Raw genomic sequence first — 19513 nt, 5'->3', positions numbered from 1 at the left:
TACTAAGGTATCGGAAAGCTATTCTCAGGTTTGCCAGGCGCCCATATGCTGCAGCAGTTATCTGGTTGATGTGTGCTTTCGGAGACGTTCTCGGTGTTATACTCACCCCAAGATCTTTCTCCATGAGCGAGGTTTGCAGTCTTTGGCCACCTAGCCTATACTCCGTCTGCAGTCTTCTTTGCCCTTCTCCGATCTTCATGACTTTGCATTTGGCAGGGTTAAATTCGAGAAGCCAGTTGCTGGACCAGGTGTCCAGCCTGTCCAGGTCTCTTTGAAGTCCTACCTGATCCTCATCTGATTTAATTCTCCTCATTAACTTCACATCATCTGCGAACAGGGACACTTTTGAGTCTAACCCTTCCATCATGTCATTCACATATACCAGAAATAGCACTGGTCCTAGGACCGACCCTTGTGGGACCCAGCTCTTCACAGATGCCCACTGTGATACCTCATCACGTACCATGACTCGTTATTTCCTCCCTGTCAGGTATTCTCTGATCCATTGCAGTGCCCTTCATGTTATACGCACCTTATCCTCTAGCTTCTGCACTAATCTACTGTGAGGAACTGTGTCGAAGGCCTTCTTGCAGTCCAAGAAGATGTTGTCTGGTCCCATTGTCTGGGAGATGTTGTCTGATCCCATTGCCTTTGAGGTATCAAGGTCCCTTAGCAGCTTCTTCATCTCCTCCTCAGTTGTGTGCATGTCATCCAACACTTGTTGGTATATTCCTTGTTGGCGTCCCCCTCTGTTCTGTCCACCCAGAGGCCTTCCTGTCTCCACTGTAAATGCTTCCTTAAATTTCATGTTGAGCTCCTAACATACCTCTTGATTGCTTTTGGTGAGTTCCCCACGTTCTTTCCTCAGCCTGATCACCTGATCTTTGCCTGTTGTCTTCCTCCTAATGTGGCTATACAGCAGCTTCGGGTCAGACTTGGCTGTCAATGCTATGTCGTTTTCGTACCGTCGCTGGGCCTCCCTCCTTATCTGTGCATACTCGTTTCTGGCTCTTCAACTAGTCTCTTTATTTTCCTGGGTCCTTTTCCTCCTGTAGCTTTTCCATTCCCTGGTGCACTTAGTTTTTGCCTCCCTACACCTTCGGGTAAACCAAGGACTCGCTTTGGTCTTCCCATTATTTCTATTGCCCTTGGGAACAAACCTTTCCCCCCTCCCTGCATTTTGTTGTTACGTATTCCATCATTTCATTTACTGACTTTTCTGCCAATTCTCTGTCCCACTGAACCCATAACCAGTACTGTGCTCTGCTCGAGTGAGCTCCTCTTGCCACCTCGGCCAGTGTGCCCTCCATTGCTCTGTTTCTCTCTTCATATTCCTCTCTTGACCTCCTATAGTTTTGTGGTGGATTATTCATCACTGCAATGACTACCTTATGTTGCCCAGACTGAAATGTACCTACTATGTAATCCCTTCCTCCAATCTCGTCCATGCCTTCCATTTCCTCAAATCTCCATCGTTTCTTTATGAGCAGTGCAACCCCTCCTCCCCCTGTGTCCCTTCTATCTTTCCTCAGTATCTGATATCCTGGTGGGAAGATTGCATCTGTTATTGTCCCCGTGAGTTTCGTTTCTGTGACCGTGTGTGTGTGTGTGTGTGTGTGTGTGTGTGTGTGTGTGTGTGTGTGTGTGTGTGTGTGTGTGTGTAAGTGTGTGTGTGTGTAAGTGTGTGTGTGTGTAAGTGTGTATGTGTGGGTGGTAGGGTGTGTTTTGTGTTAATTAAAGTGTAGTGGAGAGAGAGAAAAGATCTATATTACTGTATAATGACTGTGACAAATAAAGGAGTATTACTGGTAAAATTGTGGAAAGCTTTTCAAATAGCAACTAACAAGAATTAATGAGAATTGCCTACATATTTGTGGAAAGGTGAATAGAACTAAGTAGGGTAAGTTTGATTGGAACTAGAAAGCATCATCGCCTGAGTTTGAATTCACATCAAGGTGCTAACTGATTTAGGTCATTATAAGATCATCTGAGCAGTCACCTGAGGTTGAGAGTTAGGAAAGAGAGTTCTCCTTTTCTAGAGTCTGTTTATGGGAATAGCTAATCATTCTGCTTGTGTTCACATCTCATAAGCTAGCCACACCCCAGGCCACTGCAGGATCTCTTCATCAGTAATAATGTAATAATTCAAACAAAATGCCGAGAATTGTAATCAAGTGCCTTAAAAGTGTGAAGAGATTTGTGTTCCACAGCCTAATGGCAAAGTGAAGCAGCATTCTTTAATCAGCGTTTGTAGATAGAAAGAACCTTTCCTAGTTCGGGTACTACTTGTCACCTTCCCAGGGAAGGAAAAGCAGGAACGCAGAAAAGTTAGGAGCAAAATTAAGTGAAACTGATGATGGTGAAGTGTGTCGACGAGGGGTAGATGTTTTAATTATGTGTGCATGTACTCTTAAATCCAGCCGTCTGTGCGAGTAGACATTAAACGTTTGATCATACGTCGTCTTCAGTGGGTCGACACAGTTCATTGCTACACTACTAGCACAGTCTACTAATTTGAAACCATTACACATTAAAAATGTGTGTGTGTGTGCTTTTGCTTTTTTTGTACCTCGACAATACCAGAACCTAACATTCACCTGGCAGATCCTGACCCTGGCCAGCAACGAGCGCATTTCACTTACACCCCACATGCGTCTGCTCTTCGAGATCAGCCACTTACGCACAGCCACTCCGGCCACAGTGTCACGAGCGGGAATTATATATCTCAACCAAGGAGACCTTGGTTGGAACCCGTAAGTTTTTTTTTCTGAAATAGTGTTAAGAATCTAGTTTCTCAAAAAAATAATTGAAAATTTTGTTCCCTCAAAGGGATTCTTACATTATTTTTCTTGTAACTCAAATATATTGATTTTTTCCTTATGCTTCCCTTGGGTCACGATTATTTACCATGACAGGGCCTTACCTATATAACTAATTACTCTGTAGGTAAAAGAAAAGTATAAACTGATCAAGACATTTATTAAGGTAACGTGTCTCCACGAGTTTCTTCAGTCCTGATACAGAGAACCTAAAACTAGCAGTATAATATAGGATAACATAAGATTTGTTGGGATTTTTAACCTGGAGAGTTACCAAGAAAGTCAGTGTGTCATCGAGGTTAGCTACCCAGGATAACCCAAGAATGTCAGTGCGTCATCGGGGACTGTTGACCAGTCGACTAACACCCACGTACCTATTTACTGCTAGGTGAAGAGGACTGATCCACGCTCACTCGGTGCAAGAGTTTAGATGAGCGCAGGTTAAACGTGTATTAACAATAATGTTGTCTCACTCATTCCCATCATGACAACAGGACTAAGAAAGACCTCAAGATAGGATATTTTCTCGGTCCTTTGATAACTGCTAACCAGTTATACTAAGAATACGAATATTAATACCTTAAAAAAAGGCTCTCACTTCCCACCACACTAAATTAATAACTACATAAAGAGAGCCACGCACACCCTCAACAGAAAGATCATAGACAACACAACAGAATCGCCAACTAAAAACATCGTTTTACCAGTGAATAATGTGACTTGTATGTATCATTGTGAACGACGACCGGACATTGAAAATATCCACCAACGCCTCGACCTCCATCAAAGATTTTGTGAGAAAGAAAGAGAAACACAGACAATGCCATGTAAAAAAGGTTGGTGTTTACATCAGCCTACGGAAGTATCAACAAACAATACGTAGGTGAAACATCAAGACCACTTGAACTCTGATATCGAGGATGCTGAAACGCCTGCAGATCTGAAGACCGCATAAAACGTCTGCATAAAACGTAGAACAGTGAAGTTCATTGTAGCAGGACGGGTGAAACAACAATAATAGCAGTAACTAACATCAGTCCACAGAAATCAGACAGCTATAGAATAACCAGAATTCTGGCCTGACAATTGGTACACAACATTAACACCACTAATTGATGACACCACCGTGCCAGTTTTACATTGAGATTATCCAAGCTGTTTACTTTTGTGAGTTATTCTACTTTAAACCTATGCTCTTGCATAGTATATACCTCGTGTACAATATATACTGCTCATATATACTGAATCTTATTGTGGCTAGCTGGTCTAGTGGCTAACGCGACGGGCTGGAGTTTTGAGACTCTATGACCGCGGGTTCAATCCCGGCCGGGGGTATGGTTTATTTGCAATCGTGTCATTACGATTTCTTGAGTCATATACTGCTCGTTTGATCTTTTCTGTTAGGACTGAAGAAGTCATTCGTGGAGAAACATTTTCTTAATAAATGTCTTAATCAGTGAATTCGTGTCTTTTACCTACAACTTCTTGGTATCGCCATACCAGTTCCTCCAATTAATTACTGTTTAGTCCATATCATTCATTGACATTCTGTTCACCAGCTACGTGACCAGCTGGATTGATCGCCGTGAAGTGCAAAGTGAGAAGGCAAACCTGATGGTGCTCTTCGACAAGTACATCCCTACCTGCCAGGAAATACTGCGAGTGCGCTTCAAGAAGATCACTCCCATGCCTGAGATCAGTCACCTCATGATGCTGTGCAACATGTTGGACTGCCTCCTTACGCCAGAGAACGCCCCGCCAGACAGCCCCAAGGAGGTCTACGAGCAGTACTTCGTGTTTGCCGCTGTTTGGGCTTTCGGCTCCGCCCTTTACCAAGACGGGGTGAGCAGTGCGTCTTGTGTTCTACTAAGAATTTGCTTCCTATCTGCTACAATACTCACACTCCCTACTAACCTCACTTCCTGCTCCTTCATTTTCCATTTCTATTATCTACTTTTCACTGTTACTCCCACTCATAAAGAAATAAAATAAAATATAGACAAGTTGATATTAATATCAACTTGATATTAATATTATCAACAGATAATATTAATAACAACTTTATTCTTCTTCCCAAACAATATCATAGAGAATGAGTGATAATGGAATTTTCTATTTTCCAAATACATCTTAGTCTGGAAAACCCTCGAATTTACTCTTGCACTTGGTCACATGCTCAGGATATTCGTACCTCTCCTAAAGTCCTCATTTGCCTATATATTCTCAGGTTCTCCATTTTTCATATGTACTCTCCATAGACTTGAAAAACAGTGCTTTCCAAAAAAGTGTTCATTCTGTGTTTTTTTCTCCGTTTTCCTTCTTTCATCTTTGCCAACTCCACCTTACCTTTCCTCGCTCTATACATATTCCTATTCTTGCCCTCTACTTTTTCTCTTTAACTCATACCCCCCTTGTACATTCATTCAGTTCCATATTTCCTATCCTCATATCTCTATACAGTCTATCCCAAAGTTTCCAATTCTATGTTACACCTCCGTCTTCCTATTTTCACTCTGCTAGTCTCACCGCCCTTGTACTTGTCTTCTCACCGATTCCCCATAAATTCATTCCTTACTGCATTATCTTTCCTCACAGCTCATTTCTCACTCTTACCATCCTGGTTCCTTTCCTTTCTTTCTATTTTTTCACTGACTGCCTATTCCCTATTCTCGCACTCGTTCTCATCATTGCTAACACTCAGAACATCGACTACCGAGTTGAGTTTAGCAAGTGGTTCCAGCAAGAGTTTCGAACGGTCAAGTTCCCTGGAGTAGGGACCGTCTTTGACTACTTCATTGAACGAGACACTTTGAGATTCGCTCCTTGGGCTGAGAAGATCCCCAAGTTTGAGCTGGATCCAGACACTCCGCTACAAGTAAGTCTCGATGGCTTCTACTGCAACTTTCCTCTGTTTTTACTCGAGTTCTTAAGTAATGGATTGATTTTTCGAGTTAAAGTTAAAGAAACTAGTCTCCTAAAGTTGTACTAATTTTTGTTATATTTATAAGTTTGGATTTTGTGAGAAAATCCTCTAATCTCCTTTTAAAATTTAAATTCAGTTTTATATTAGTTACTTTAATATAAAACTTTAAGAAATATTAAATAATCGTAAAGGAGAATTTTATTAAAATAATATTTATGTTTCACTGAAATCAGCAAAATGTGAAAATGTCAGTTTTTACGAGTTTTTTTTTTTTTTTTTTTTTTATGGCTAAGATACGGTTAATCATATAGTTCTACATTGATTTTTGATAATTATTTACATGGGGTGGGGTGTAAATATTATGCAGAAAATTCGTAGTGTGGAAATTAGGAGAAGGTGTGGAGTTAATAAAAGTATTAGTCAGAGGGCTGAAAATGGGTTTCTGAGGTGGTTTGGTCATTTAGAGAGGATGGAGCAAAATAGGATGACTTGGAGGGTGAATAAATCTACAGTGGGAGGGGGGGAGTAGGGGTTGGAGTTGTCCTAGGAAAGGATGAAGGGAGGGGGTGGGTAAAGAAGGTTTATCGTGCAAGAGGCCTGGACATGCAGCAGGCATGTGTGAGGGTGTTAGAAAGGAGTGAATGGAGACGAATAGTTTATGGGACCTGAAGAGATGTTGGAGTTTGAGCAGGAAAATATTTTATGAAGGGATTCAGGGGAACCGGTTAGCTGGACTTGAGTCCTGGAGGTGGGAAGCACAATGCCTGCACTTTAAAGGAGGGGCTTGGGATATTGGCTGTTTAGAGGGACTTCTAAACTTTCGTATCTGAGGGCCTATGCAAAGACAGTGATTATGTGTGAATGATGGTGAAAGTGTTTCCTTTTTTTGGGTCACCCTGCCTCGGTGGGTGACGGCCGACGTGCTAAAAAAAAAAATCTATGAACTGCGTTAATTACAGTCTTTTAAAGTACCTTGCAACGTAAACAAAAATATTGTTTGAATGACAAAAACTACGGATAGAACGTCCGTGTTCCATCTGAAAAAAATATGGTCAAGAATTTTCTCATACATTCTTTATTTGCTGATAACTTACATTTTCATTTAATATTCAGTAAATGCATATATGTATTCCAGATATATTTTGTTCTTTGATTCTTATTTCAGTGTAATAGTCTTCATAAATATATTTTTCAGATATTGTTAACCAGTGTATCAGTTACACAACAAATTAGTTTTGAAAGAGAACAAAGTAAGTTTAATTTTATATTTAAAATACGTAATAAGTCAGTGTATTAATATTAAAAGTACTGACGTTCAAGTGAATTAATAATAAGCATTGTAAAGTATATATATATATATATATATATATATATATATATATATATATATATATATATATATATATATATATATATATATATATATATATATATATATATATATATATATATATATATATATATATATATATATATAAACAATTTATATATACGATATGTATTAAACATTAAAAATAGTATTCAGTTCACTTGCTTCATACATTACATAGTTAAAAAAATTCTATGGATGAAGGGACAACGTATTCAGTGGAGAGACTGTGAAAGGATTGCGACGTGTGGCATGCATCCTCAGCGAGCACCTAGGCAAGGAAAATACCACCTTCAGTTGACAACTTGAACACGGCCAGCAAAACGTCTCAAGGGGGAAAAATGGCATACAAATGCTTCAGAAAATATTAATAAGTGAACAGTGTTTGTTTCATTGAATGTGCAGAATTGGAATCTGATAACTAATGTGTGCTAGTCTTGCAAATATATCTACTTATCCTGGAAGGGTAAAATAAAACTGGCAACTGTTTCTGAAGTAATGTTTGCAGGCGCGACAGTCTGCTGCCTTACCTATGTAAGCGATTTTTGACAAACGCATCAGAAAAGTTAATCTACACATTTCAGTCTTGGTTTGAGGTCCTCATCAGCAGCATTTTATTATTATTATTGTTGTTGTTGTTATTATTACTATTATTATTATTATTATTAGTAGTAGTAGTAGTAGTACTAGTAGCAGTTGTAGTAGTAGTAGTAGTAGTCGTAGTAGTAGTAGTCGTAGTAGTACTAGTAGCAGTCGTAGTAGTAGTAGTACTAGTAGCAGTTGTAGTAGTAGTAGTAGAGAGATGCTAAATCAGCATGGGACCTACTGCTCCTGGGGAGTAGGAAGAAATTTGGCATGATCTAAGAAGGGAGATAACAGGATCAGTTCAGTGGATCAAGAGCCCCTCACCGTCATGAAGGAGCCGCCCTTCAGGTATCATCAGCAGGCTGTAAAACAGTGAATGAATGGGAGGTTAACAGGCTTGTTTAACGTTGCTGCGTTTCTCATTAAATAAGTCGATTCTGTGTAATTCTTTAATGTGAATCTACTGAGTACAGTTCCGCATATCGTTTTGAAATGTGATAATTAAATATTAGTGTTTTAACTTCTTAAATTTACCTTTTATTTCGCGTGTTATCTCGTTCCATCTTATTAAATGGTCAGGCTGATGATCACAATCATTTCTTTTGAATATCTAGATTAAAGCTTATTATGTTCATTGTTCCTTGTCATGAGGTTACAACCTCTCTCGTCAGCGTTGACTGACTAACACTTGTTACATAAACAATGGTGAGATTGGTCAGATTTTCCTGTGATTTCCAAATAAACATTTCTCTATTTTCTCGGCTAAATCACCACTTTTTTTTTACGAGGATTGCGAGTTTGTAAACCCTCCTTTCTGAATTAAAAACAAGTACGTGAACAGTTCACCAAACTCCAACTCTCAGATTAGTTGATCCAAAAAAAAAATTTTTTTTATTAAGACAGGCCGTTTCCTACCAAGGCAGGGTGACCCTAGAAAGAAGAACCACTTTCATCATCATTCATTCTGTTACTGTCTTGTCAGAGGCACGCCTACACTAGAGTTAAAAAAAATATAACATATCAACATTCCTCCTCCAGATATCAAGCACTGTACTTACCATTTCCAGGACTCAAGTCCAGGTAACCGGTTTCCTTGAATCTCTTCATAAAAGTTACATTGCTCACAGTCCAACATCACATCAACTCGCTCATATTTAATACGCTCACGCACACCTGCTGCATGTCCAAGCACACATTTACCCCCCTCCAACCTTTTTCAAGACTATCTCCTATTCCGTCTTCCTTCCACTACTGATTTATATGCCGTCCTAGTCATTCTGTTTTGTTCCAACCTCTCTAAATGTCCATATCACCTGAACAACCCTTCCTCTGCCCTCTGGATAATACTTATAGAAACCTCACACCTCCTAATCTCCAAGCTATAGCTTGTCTGTATTATACTCATTCTGTACATTTCTCTCAGACACGACATCTCTACTGCTTCCAGTCTTTTCCTTGATATAACATTCACCACCCATGATTTGATTGATAGTGCACTTAGCTCACACACTAAGGTCTGGGGGTTCGATCCCTGATATGGCTGCTGTCTTTGTTTACCTATCAGTAGAATGGGATACCTGGGTGTTAGTCGACTGGTGTGGGTCGCATCCTGGGACAAAATTAACTTTATTTGCCCGAAATGCTATGCATAATAAGGGGCTTTCTATATAGTAGTATGTCACTGATGTCAGCTAGGTCTGTACACGTTGTACATGTACTTGTAGAAATAAAGATATTATTATTATTATTATTATTATTATTATTATTATTATTATTATTATTATTATTATTATTATTATTATTATTACTATACTCTCATACATTTTCCTCTTTGCTTCCATGGATGACGTTCTTTGTCTCTACAGACTCGTCATTTCTCTACTCACCTATTTCCCCTCATCATTCTGTGATTCATCTCGTCTTTCATTGACCCATCTGCTGACAAGCCCACTCCCGGATATCTGAATACATTCACGTCCTCCATACTCCTTACCTCTATTCTGATATCTAATCTAATTACTTATTTTTTGTTATCCTTATCACCTTACTGTTTCCTACGTTCACTCTTATTTTCCTTCTTTTAGATATCATTCCAAAACGTTCATCGACCTCCTAAACTTCTCTTCAGAATCTGCCAAAAGCACAGTGTCATCAGATAAAAGCAACTGTGACAACTCCTACTTTGTGTTAGATTCATTATCTTTCAATTCCACACCTGTCGCCAACACCCGAGCATTCACTTCTCTTACAATCCCATCTATAAATATATTGAACAACCACGGAGACCTCACGCATCCCTGTCTAAGACCTACTTTTACTGGGAAATAATCTGCCTCTCTCTTACATACACTAACCTGAGCTTCACTATTCTCGTAAAAACTCTTCAGTAACTTACCACCTATTCCAGCAAAAAAAATTAATTTTTCTCTTGAATTAGGGGTTTAAGGAAAAACATGAAGCATCCATAGTTCAGGATATGCTCTTGTTCCAAGTTCATGAGATCTGCATGTTAGTTTCCTTGTCCCATACACACATTCCGAATGTCTCCCAGTCACACACACGCACACACACACACACACACACACACACACACACACACACACACACACACACACACACACACACACACACACACACACACACACACATACATACACACACACACACACACACACACACACACACACACACACACACACACACACACACACACACACACACACACACACACACACACACACACACACACACACACACACACACACACACACACACACACACAAGCACACAGAAGGAGAGGTTAAGGGAAATCGACCTGACGACACTGGAGGACAGGAGAGACACGGGGGACATAACGACATACCAAATACTGAGAGGAATTGACAAGGTGGACAAAAACAGGATGTTCCAGAGATGGGACACAGAAACAAGGGGACACAGTTGGAAGTTGAAGACACAGATGAATCACAGGGATGTTAGGAAGTATTTCTTCAGCCAGAGAGTAGTCATGAAGTGGAATAGTTTGGGAAGCGATGTAATGGAGGCAGGATCCATACATAGCTTTAAGCAGAAGTATGATAAAGCTCACGGTTCAGGGAGAGTGACCTAGTAGCGACCAGTGAAGAGGCGGGGCCAGGAGCTTGGACTCGACCCCTGCATCCTCAACTAGGTGAGTACAACTAGGTGAGTACACACACACACACACACACACACACACACACACACACACACACACACACACACACACACACACACACACACACACACACACACACACACACACACTCACAAACCAGGAATTTCCTGCTCCAAGTTCAATAGGAGATAGAACTGGCAGGGAGATCAGTAAATGACATGATTGAATATGTGACAACAATATGCAAGGAAGCAGAGGAGAGGTTTGTACCCAAGGGCAACAGAAATAACCAAAAATGTGCTAGAGAATGGAAGAAGTATAGAAGGCAAAGTAGCCAGTAGAATAAGGAGAACAGTTGAAGAGCCTGAAATGAATATGCTCAGGTATGGACGAAGGCCCAACCATAATACGAAAATGACAGCAGCGAAAGCCACGTTCGACCCGAAGCTGTTGTACAGTCACATCAGTAGGAAATAGCAGTCAAGGACCAGGTAAACAGGCTGAGGAAGGAAGAAGGGGAGATCACAAGAAACGACTGATAAGTATGTGAGGCGCTCAACACAAGATTCAAAAAGGTATTCACAGAGGAGACTCCAGAAAGACAGGGAGGTGAGGTACCCCATCCAGTGCTGGATACAATACATACAACCGAGGAGGAGGTGAAGAGGCTCCTAAGTGAGCAAGTTACCTCAAAGGCGATGGGGCCGGACAACAACTCTCAGTGGGTCCTGAGAGAGGGAGCACTAACAACAATCTTCAACACATGTATCGAAACAGGGCGATTACCTGAGGTTTTATAAAAGACAGCAAATGTAGTCCCAGCTTTTAAAAAAGGAAACAGACAGGGAGCAAAAAACTACAGACCAGTGTGACTGACATGTACTGTATGCACAACGAAAGCAAAAGACTTGGCAGACGATGCACCATCCCCCCAATGAAAAGCAGGGGTGTCACTAGCACGTTAAGAGACAATACAATAAGTGCCAGGAGCCCGAGACTGTTCAACTGCCTCCCAGCATGCATAAGGGGGATTACCAACAGACCCCTGGCAGTCTTCAAGCTGGCACTGGACAAGCACCTAAAGTCGGTACCTGACCAGCCGGGCTGTGGCTCGTACGTTGGATTGCGTGCAGCCAGCAGTAACAGCCTGGTTGATCAGGCTCTGATCCACCAGGAGGCCTGGTCACAGACCGGGCCGCGGGGGCGTTGACCCCCGGAACTCTCTCTAGGTAAACTCCAGGTTTGCAAGATCATGGAGAAGATTATCAGGAGAAGAGTGGCAGAGCACCTAGAAAGAAATGAGCTTATCAACGACAAAAGAAGAGAGAGAGAGAGGAGGGGGGGGGTAGATTACATTTTCATGGACTGTAAGAAGACTTTTGACACAGTTTCACACAAGAGATTCGTGCAAAAGCTGGAGGACCAGACAGGTATAACAGGGAACTCGCTGCAATGGATCAGAGAATACCTGACGGAAAGACAACAGCGAGTCATGGTACGTGATGAGGTGTCGGAGTGGGCGCCTGTGACGAGCAGGGATCCACAGAGGTCAATCCTAGGAATGGTGCTGCTTCCGGTATATGTGAATGACATAACGGATGGAATAGACTCAGAAGTGTCCCTGTTTGCAGATGATGTGAAGTTAATGAGGAGAATTCAATCGGAAGAGGAACAGGCAGGACTTCAAAGGGATCTGGACAAGCTCCAGGCCTGGTCCAGAAACTGGCTCCTGGAGTTCAGTCCCACCAAGTGCAATGTCATGAAGATTAGGAAGAGCAAAGAAGACTGCAGGCAAAGTACAGTCTAGGTGGCCAAAGACTGCAAGCCTCACTCAAGGAAAAGGATCTTGGGGTGAGTATAATACCGAACACATCTCCTGAAGCACAAATCAACCAAATATCTCCTGCATCATATGGGCGCCTAGCAAACCTAAGAATAACATTCCGACGTCTCAGTGAGGAATCGTTCAGGACCCTGTACACCGTGTACATCAGGACCATATTGGATTGTTCAGCACCATTTTGGAACCCACACCTGACCAAGCACGTCAGGAAATTAGAGAAAGTGCATAGGTTTGCAACGAGACTAGTTCCGGAGCTAAGGAGCATGTCCTAAGAGGGAAATCGATTTGACGACACTAGAGAGAAAGGGGGGATAGGATGACATAAAATATACTGAGAAGAATCGACAAGGTGGATACAGGATGTTCCCAAGATGGGACAGAGCAACAAGGGGTCACATGTGGAAGATGAAGACTCAGATGAGCCACAGAGATGTTAGGAAGTTCTTCCGTCATAGAGTTGTCAGGAAGTTAAATAGTCTAGAAAGTGATGTACTAGAGGCAGGATCCATGCATAACTTTAAGAAGAGGAATGATAAAGCTCATGGATCAGAGAGAGTGACCTAGTAGCTACCAGCGAAGAGGCAGGGCCAGGAGCTTTGAGTCGACCCCTGCAATCACAACTAGGTGAGTCCACACACACACACACACACACACACACACACACACACACACACACACACACACACACACACACACACACACACACACGGTTAAACTCATGGAGCAAAGAGAAAGTAGACCTGGTAGCGACCAGCGAAGAGGCGGGGCCAGGAGCTGTGAGTCGAACCTTGCAACCACAGTTAGATGAGTAACCCTGCCCCCTTCCCTCCCCACACACACATCTTGTGAGCCTCAAGCAAGAGCATCTGTTATAGCAGGAAAGCAACATTGAGAGCCGAATCAAGAGTTATATTTGTCTCTAACACCACTCACAACATAGGTAAAAACATTTTTGGTTAATCAATCGTTAAAACTGTTGTGAACCATGATAAGCACCAACCACTAGAACCAGTCCTTGTGATTCACATTATGTCCATCACTTTATGATTTCACCTTGACCATGTTTAACAGGTCACCTCACCTACACCAGAACTGAGATCAACTTCAGTCTCACCTAGCACCTGACCCCACCACTCGTGACCACTATTTAAGTCGTTGGATTCAATATTCTGTGTATCTGATGAGGCTTCATGTAGATGAAACCTCTCACAAATAAAATCTCCGCTTGCTGAATGTTTTTCATCCCTTGTCTGCTATGCAGTTGATTTCTTCTCCATAAAATACAGGAAACGATCACCACTGAAACACTGTGGCTCACCAAACACCGTGTAACAATAGTCATTTAGTCTACAATGGTGAGATAGGATGTAACGTCACGAATGTAATACTTGATCATAAAAGATAAACGGAGAGACAGGAATACTTAATTATATTCCTGAATGTGAAAACTTTATCAATGTCAAATGGGAAATTGCAGAGACGACACACGAAACTGAGGACCTATATGTAAGAGGAAAACAGGAGTAATGATTGTAATTCACGTATCAATTTTCAACCTTTCAGAAAGACAACTGCAACAGCAATGTTGCGGTTATATTCAAAATATTACAATACAGTCCATAATTTATTGAAATATAAACAATCTGATATATATTTCAAGACGACAATGGGACGTCATGTGTTAGATATGATACTGAAATGACGCAACTTGAATATATGATATACTTAAACCTAATACTTACAGAGGCAACAAAGACTAAACTCTCATTTATATCCCTACTCAGTCACTACTGTAAAGCATCAGTTGTTCTTACTATTTGTATTCTCGCTTATGATTAGGATCTGAGACCGAGATCAACGTGCACACATCAAAGTTTTTGGTCTTTATGCGGCGCTCCTTAAAATATACATATATCCGAATATATACCGTATGTGACTCAGACGTTTCTAACTTTTTAACAATAAAGCTCGTGTATATATATATATATATATATATATATATATATATATATATATATATATATATATATATATATATATATATATATATATATATATATATATATATATATATATAGGCAAAACAACCACCACTGTGACAGAATAGTGAAATTACAATCGCTTTTGTGACTTCTCACATTATCAGGGAACATTATCATAGTTCCTTGATAATGTGAGAAGTCACGAAAGCGCCTGGAATTTCACTATTTCTTCACAGTTGTTGTTTTGCATATTCTGATATCACCTGTTTACTGTGATTTTATTGCATATATATATATATATATATATATATATATATATATATATATATATATATATATATATATATATATATATATATATATATATAATATATATATATATATATATATATATATATATATATATATATATATATATATATATATATATATATATATATATATATATATATATATATATATATATATATATATATATATATATATATATCTTGGCTTAAATAGCAACGTTAATCTTGCCATATAGGACAAGTGAAAATTTGTGTATGCAATAATTTCGCCAAAATCATTCTGAACCTTACGAAAAAAATATATTTCACTGTGTGTGTTTAGTATTAAATTATTGTAAACAAATCTAAAATATATTTAGTTGGGTTAGGTTAAAATAAATTGTTCTTGTTATAATAAGGTTAGGTAAGTTTTCTAAAATTCTTTTGGTGCAAAATTAAAAATTTTTACATTAACATTAACGAAAAAAATATGTATTTAAACGTATAAGAGAAAATTTAAGAAAGAGCTTAATTTTAAACGAGTTCTTGCTAATTGACCAGTTTTACATATTCGGCACGACATATATATATATATATATATATATATATATATATATATATATATATATATATATATATATATATATATATATATATATATATATATATATATCAATAACAACACTGCGACTAGCCAAGTACTCGAACCCATGCTGCTCTGGCCTGCCTCATGGCGGGCGAAAACTCATGACGCCTTAGTCCAGTGGACCATACAATCCTTAAGAGTAGCGCATCCAGCGGAACTGGATGTTGTACTCGCTACCCAAGGACATACGATGGTGTGGATAACTCTAGGCTAATTTCATCGTATGTCCTTGGTTAGCGAGTACAACATCCAGTTCCGCTGGATGCGCTACCCTTAAGGATTGTATGGTCCAGTGGACCATACAGTCGACACGCGTCTCCTAAAGAGTTGGGTGTAGTTAGTTTTTTTATATAGGATCGTCTTCCTCTTTCTTAATTGTGTTGCCCTAGACGCCATATACTTTTGAAATCAGAATTAATTTTTTTATGGCGAAACGGTTTGGAGTCTTATGGCACGTTTGTGATAACTGACATGTCAGTAATGTTGTGGTCGCTAGGTCATTACTACATATTCAACGCTTGTGGACCTTACATATTTAATGCTTATTTACTGTAATATACTGCCTGCATTTTCTGGGACTTGGCACTCGGCCTGGCGCCATTTTCTTAGTTGAATTGTAAAATGTATTTTTAGCAATCCTAAAAGATATGTCAGTTAAGTGTTTGGGTATAGTAAATCATTCACTATTTCATTATAGACAGACTGGTTATAAATGACCATAATTTTTAAAGGGGTGGACCGGTAAGCCAGCGGAAGGCCTCGGTCAGATGACCAAAAGCTCCAAAGGCGGGTCATCATCTGACTAAGACCCGCGTCAGGAAACATTTGTCCTGTTTCCTGACGAACCTTACCTAACCTAACCTAACTATTTCATAAATCTTCAAAATATGTTTATCTATGAACTCTGGGCTACAAATACACAGATCTCTCAGAAACAAGTTTGAGAATACAAAAAGTTTAACTCTGTCATGATGTGAATAATTATAAGACAGTTATTTGTTGGTTTTCTGTATATTTTTAATTTAAATTCATGGTTCCCCTAATTAAGACATTTAAAAAAAGGCAATAAGACATTCTGTTTAAACTCAACAATAAACTTTAAGGTAAGAGGTAGATTATTTAATTAAAAAAGATATGGTTTATATCTATATTCTTAATCATTAGGAATAAAACATCATCAACATATCTGTACCATTTAGTTTGTTGTGAAGGATTCTCCTAAGCAATCTTGTTTCAAAATATTCCATGTGCAAATTGCTAAGGACTGGTGAGAGAGGATTTCCCATTGCCATGCTAAAATTTTCTGTATAAAACTCGCCTTGTAACACAAATTTTGCATCAACAATACAAAGTTTAATGAGCTCATTCTTTATTTGCTCAATGGTAAAGTATAACTACCGAGGTCTTCAGACAGGAAACTTAACAAGTCGTCAACTGCAACTTTCGTGAGTAACGAAGTGACATCAAAATTAACCATATTACAATTATTTAATTCGGTCATTGTATTTAATTTATTAACGAAATCAATATTTTTTTTAACATTAAAGTCAGAAACTTTATCAACAATTGGGCTCCAAAAATATTCAAGTTATATGGATAATCTGTAAGAAACTGAACCATAGCATGAGGCTAACAGTGAGTCTAACTGGATTACCTGATTTATGTATTTTGATTAATCCATATATGTGCTAAAGATGGATTGGTTGTCATGAATTTTTTAATTAGTTTATCTTTGTCTTTCAGTAGTCTTTTTTTTTTTTTTTTTTTTTTTTTTTTTAATAAGTATCTGTAGCATCTAAGCGATTAATCATTTTTCATTGGTAATCAGTTTCTTTTAAAAATACTGCTGCATTTATTTTGTCTGCTTTAGTAATATGCAAATTTGTATTATTAACAAGAATTTCATATGATTAAGAAAAAAGTCTCCAGGTTACAAAAAACGGTCGCATTTTCCCATTTTCCATTTTTTTTTTTTTAGAGGTTCCAAAGTTAGACCGATGCCTAGAGCAGCAGTTGTTTTCTTATAAAGAACGAAAAGACACAATACCATGACTGGAACAGTTCTCACTTAGCCCTCACACAGGAGAAAGAAACGTATGACGACGTTTCGGTCCTACTGGGATCATTAACTAGTCACACTAACACACGAACGTTGTTTGATTGGTGACTAATTCGTCAGGAACTATGTCCTGACACGGGTCTTAATTCTAAAATATCTGCAAAACATTCTATGTATTACACCGAACAGTAATACATAGAAATTTGTAAACAAACGAACGGACCCTGTTTTGTCCATCATTCATATATTCAAAAAGATCTTCACAATAGTTCTGAATGTCTCTTGTTTCCTTCTGATCCCATCATGTCGCACATGACATAGCTGAAGCACGTGATTGTCGACATCATTTGTTAGCTCAGAGGTAATACAGGATGGCTTGTTATGTTCCTTTGGACGACTCTTCGTTGTATTACTGTTGATTCGTCCGTTCGTGCAGCATGGGGCCTGTTGGCTGCTGTTGTCGGGTGGGAGTTAAGCAGAAGCATCAGAAGTTGATGTTTCCTCGGTTTCCTTCGTCGCTGTGGCCCTGGAAGTGTCCCTGGATTCCATGATATTGTAGTCTCCTCTGGACGAGGCTGCCGCTCAGTGGTAGGGCTCTACTTGATGTTGCAGGCTGGACAACCGTGGTTTTCCATGCTGCCCTGTTCATTTTACCCAAGCAGTACTTGGTTGGGCGAGACACGCTACAGATGCCGTATATTTCCTTAAACTGACATCGGGAGCTGAGGTGGTTGTACCTCTGACACCTGAAACACATCAAAGGCACTGGGTTGTACATCCTAATCTGGTATTTTCTCCAGCAACCGAGATTCGGTTGAGCTTGGGACAGGCCTTATATGTTGGATCAAGATCTGCGTGGTAGGTAAGTTGCCATTCTTCTTGGCTTAGAGCTTTCAGGATGTTTTGGTTACTGTGGATTGCATCGAGAGGTATGTCTAGTGGATAGCTCATTAGTTCGTCTTTTGTTACGCCTTTTGTTATGACAAGTGGTGATTTTAGGTACCTCTGTCTTTCGGGGAATGAGAATAAACTCACCTTTCAGATTTGGGGACCCTGATAGCTTCAAGCCATGCGGGGTGTCATGGTATCCTTTATTTATCAACATGAGTTTGTTGCCTGTCCCGACTTGCTCGATCAGAGGTAAGGAAACACCGTGTCTTCTCTTTGACTTCGGGACTCCTGCTTCCTGCCAACCTTCTCCATCTATTACATCTGTGGTTGGGGTGAACACATCTTGATCCATCCTTATCTCACTTGCCCGGCTGGTTTCGCTTGCCTCGCTGTCTCATGAGTCCAAGGAGTGGTCTCGCCGCTTCTTCGCTAGAATTGCGCCCCACATTTCCAAATCCGAGACCTTGGTTGTGTCCTTTGAACATAATATCCTCTTCCTTTCGGAAAAAGCCGTGTGCTTCTGTGTGCCTGTGTCGTAAATAATGTGAAGACGAAGGTTCATGCTTATGTAGGTTTGCCAGGACGAGTCCTATCCCAGGTCTTCTCCATGTGGTGACCCGGCAGTGGGTCATGAAGGAGTATCGGAGTTTGCACAAATAATCGGCTGTTTACAGCCTTATGGCAGGGGCACTGTGAGCATTCGTGTCAAGAGGAGTACCATTTAGAGCCCTATGGCGGGGCTATGACAAGGGCGTGGTGAGTCTTCTTCAGCATAAGTAGAGTAAGAGTTAGCTACAATGGTCGTGGACGCCCTGTAGCTGGGGTACAGTACGTACTGATTCAGTAAAAAAAGACGTTTGATTAAGAATTCCCCCTAAAATGCTGATGGCTGTGTCTACAAGATTCCAACTGGGAAAAGCCTTGAACTAAGATTACAAAAACATAAATATAGGATTGGAGCTGAACAAGAGTCTAATACTCAGTTTATTCA

The 19513-nt window shown here is 39.8% G+C and overlaps 1 protein-coding gene across 1 annotated transcript in view; it reads left to right on the top strand.

Annotated features, from left to right (window-relative positions):
• Nucleotides 1-19513, top strand: part of Dhc93AB (Dynein heavy chain at 93AB) — a 646785-nt gene that overhangs the window by 239775 nt on the left and 387497 nt on the right. The window contains exons 30-32 of the mRNA XM_070089003.1: nt 2605-2753; nt 4379-4661; nt 5521-5694. Of these exons, the coding sequence (XP_069945104.1) occupies nt 2605-2753; nt 4379-4661; nt 5521-5694 (606 nt within the window). The remainder of the gene's footprint in view (nt 1-2604; nt 2754-4378; nt 4662-5520; nt 5695-19513) is intronic.

Source organism: Cherax quadricarinatus, chromosome 27 (genome assembly GCF_038502225.1).
Source record: "Cherax quadricarinatus isolate ZL_2023a chromosome 27, ASM3850222v1, whole genome shotgun sequence".
Classification (NCBI taxonomy): domain Eukaryota; kingdom Metazoa; phylum Arthropoda; class Malacostraca; order Decapoda; family Parastacidae; genus Cherax; species Cherax quadricarinatus.
Note: the sequence above shows the minus strand (reverse complement) of the source record. Positions and strands in the feature narration are given on the sequence as shown.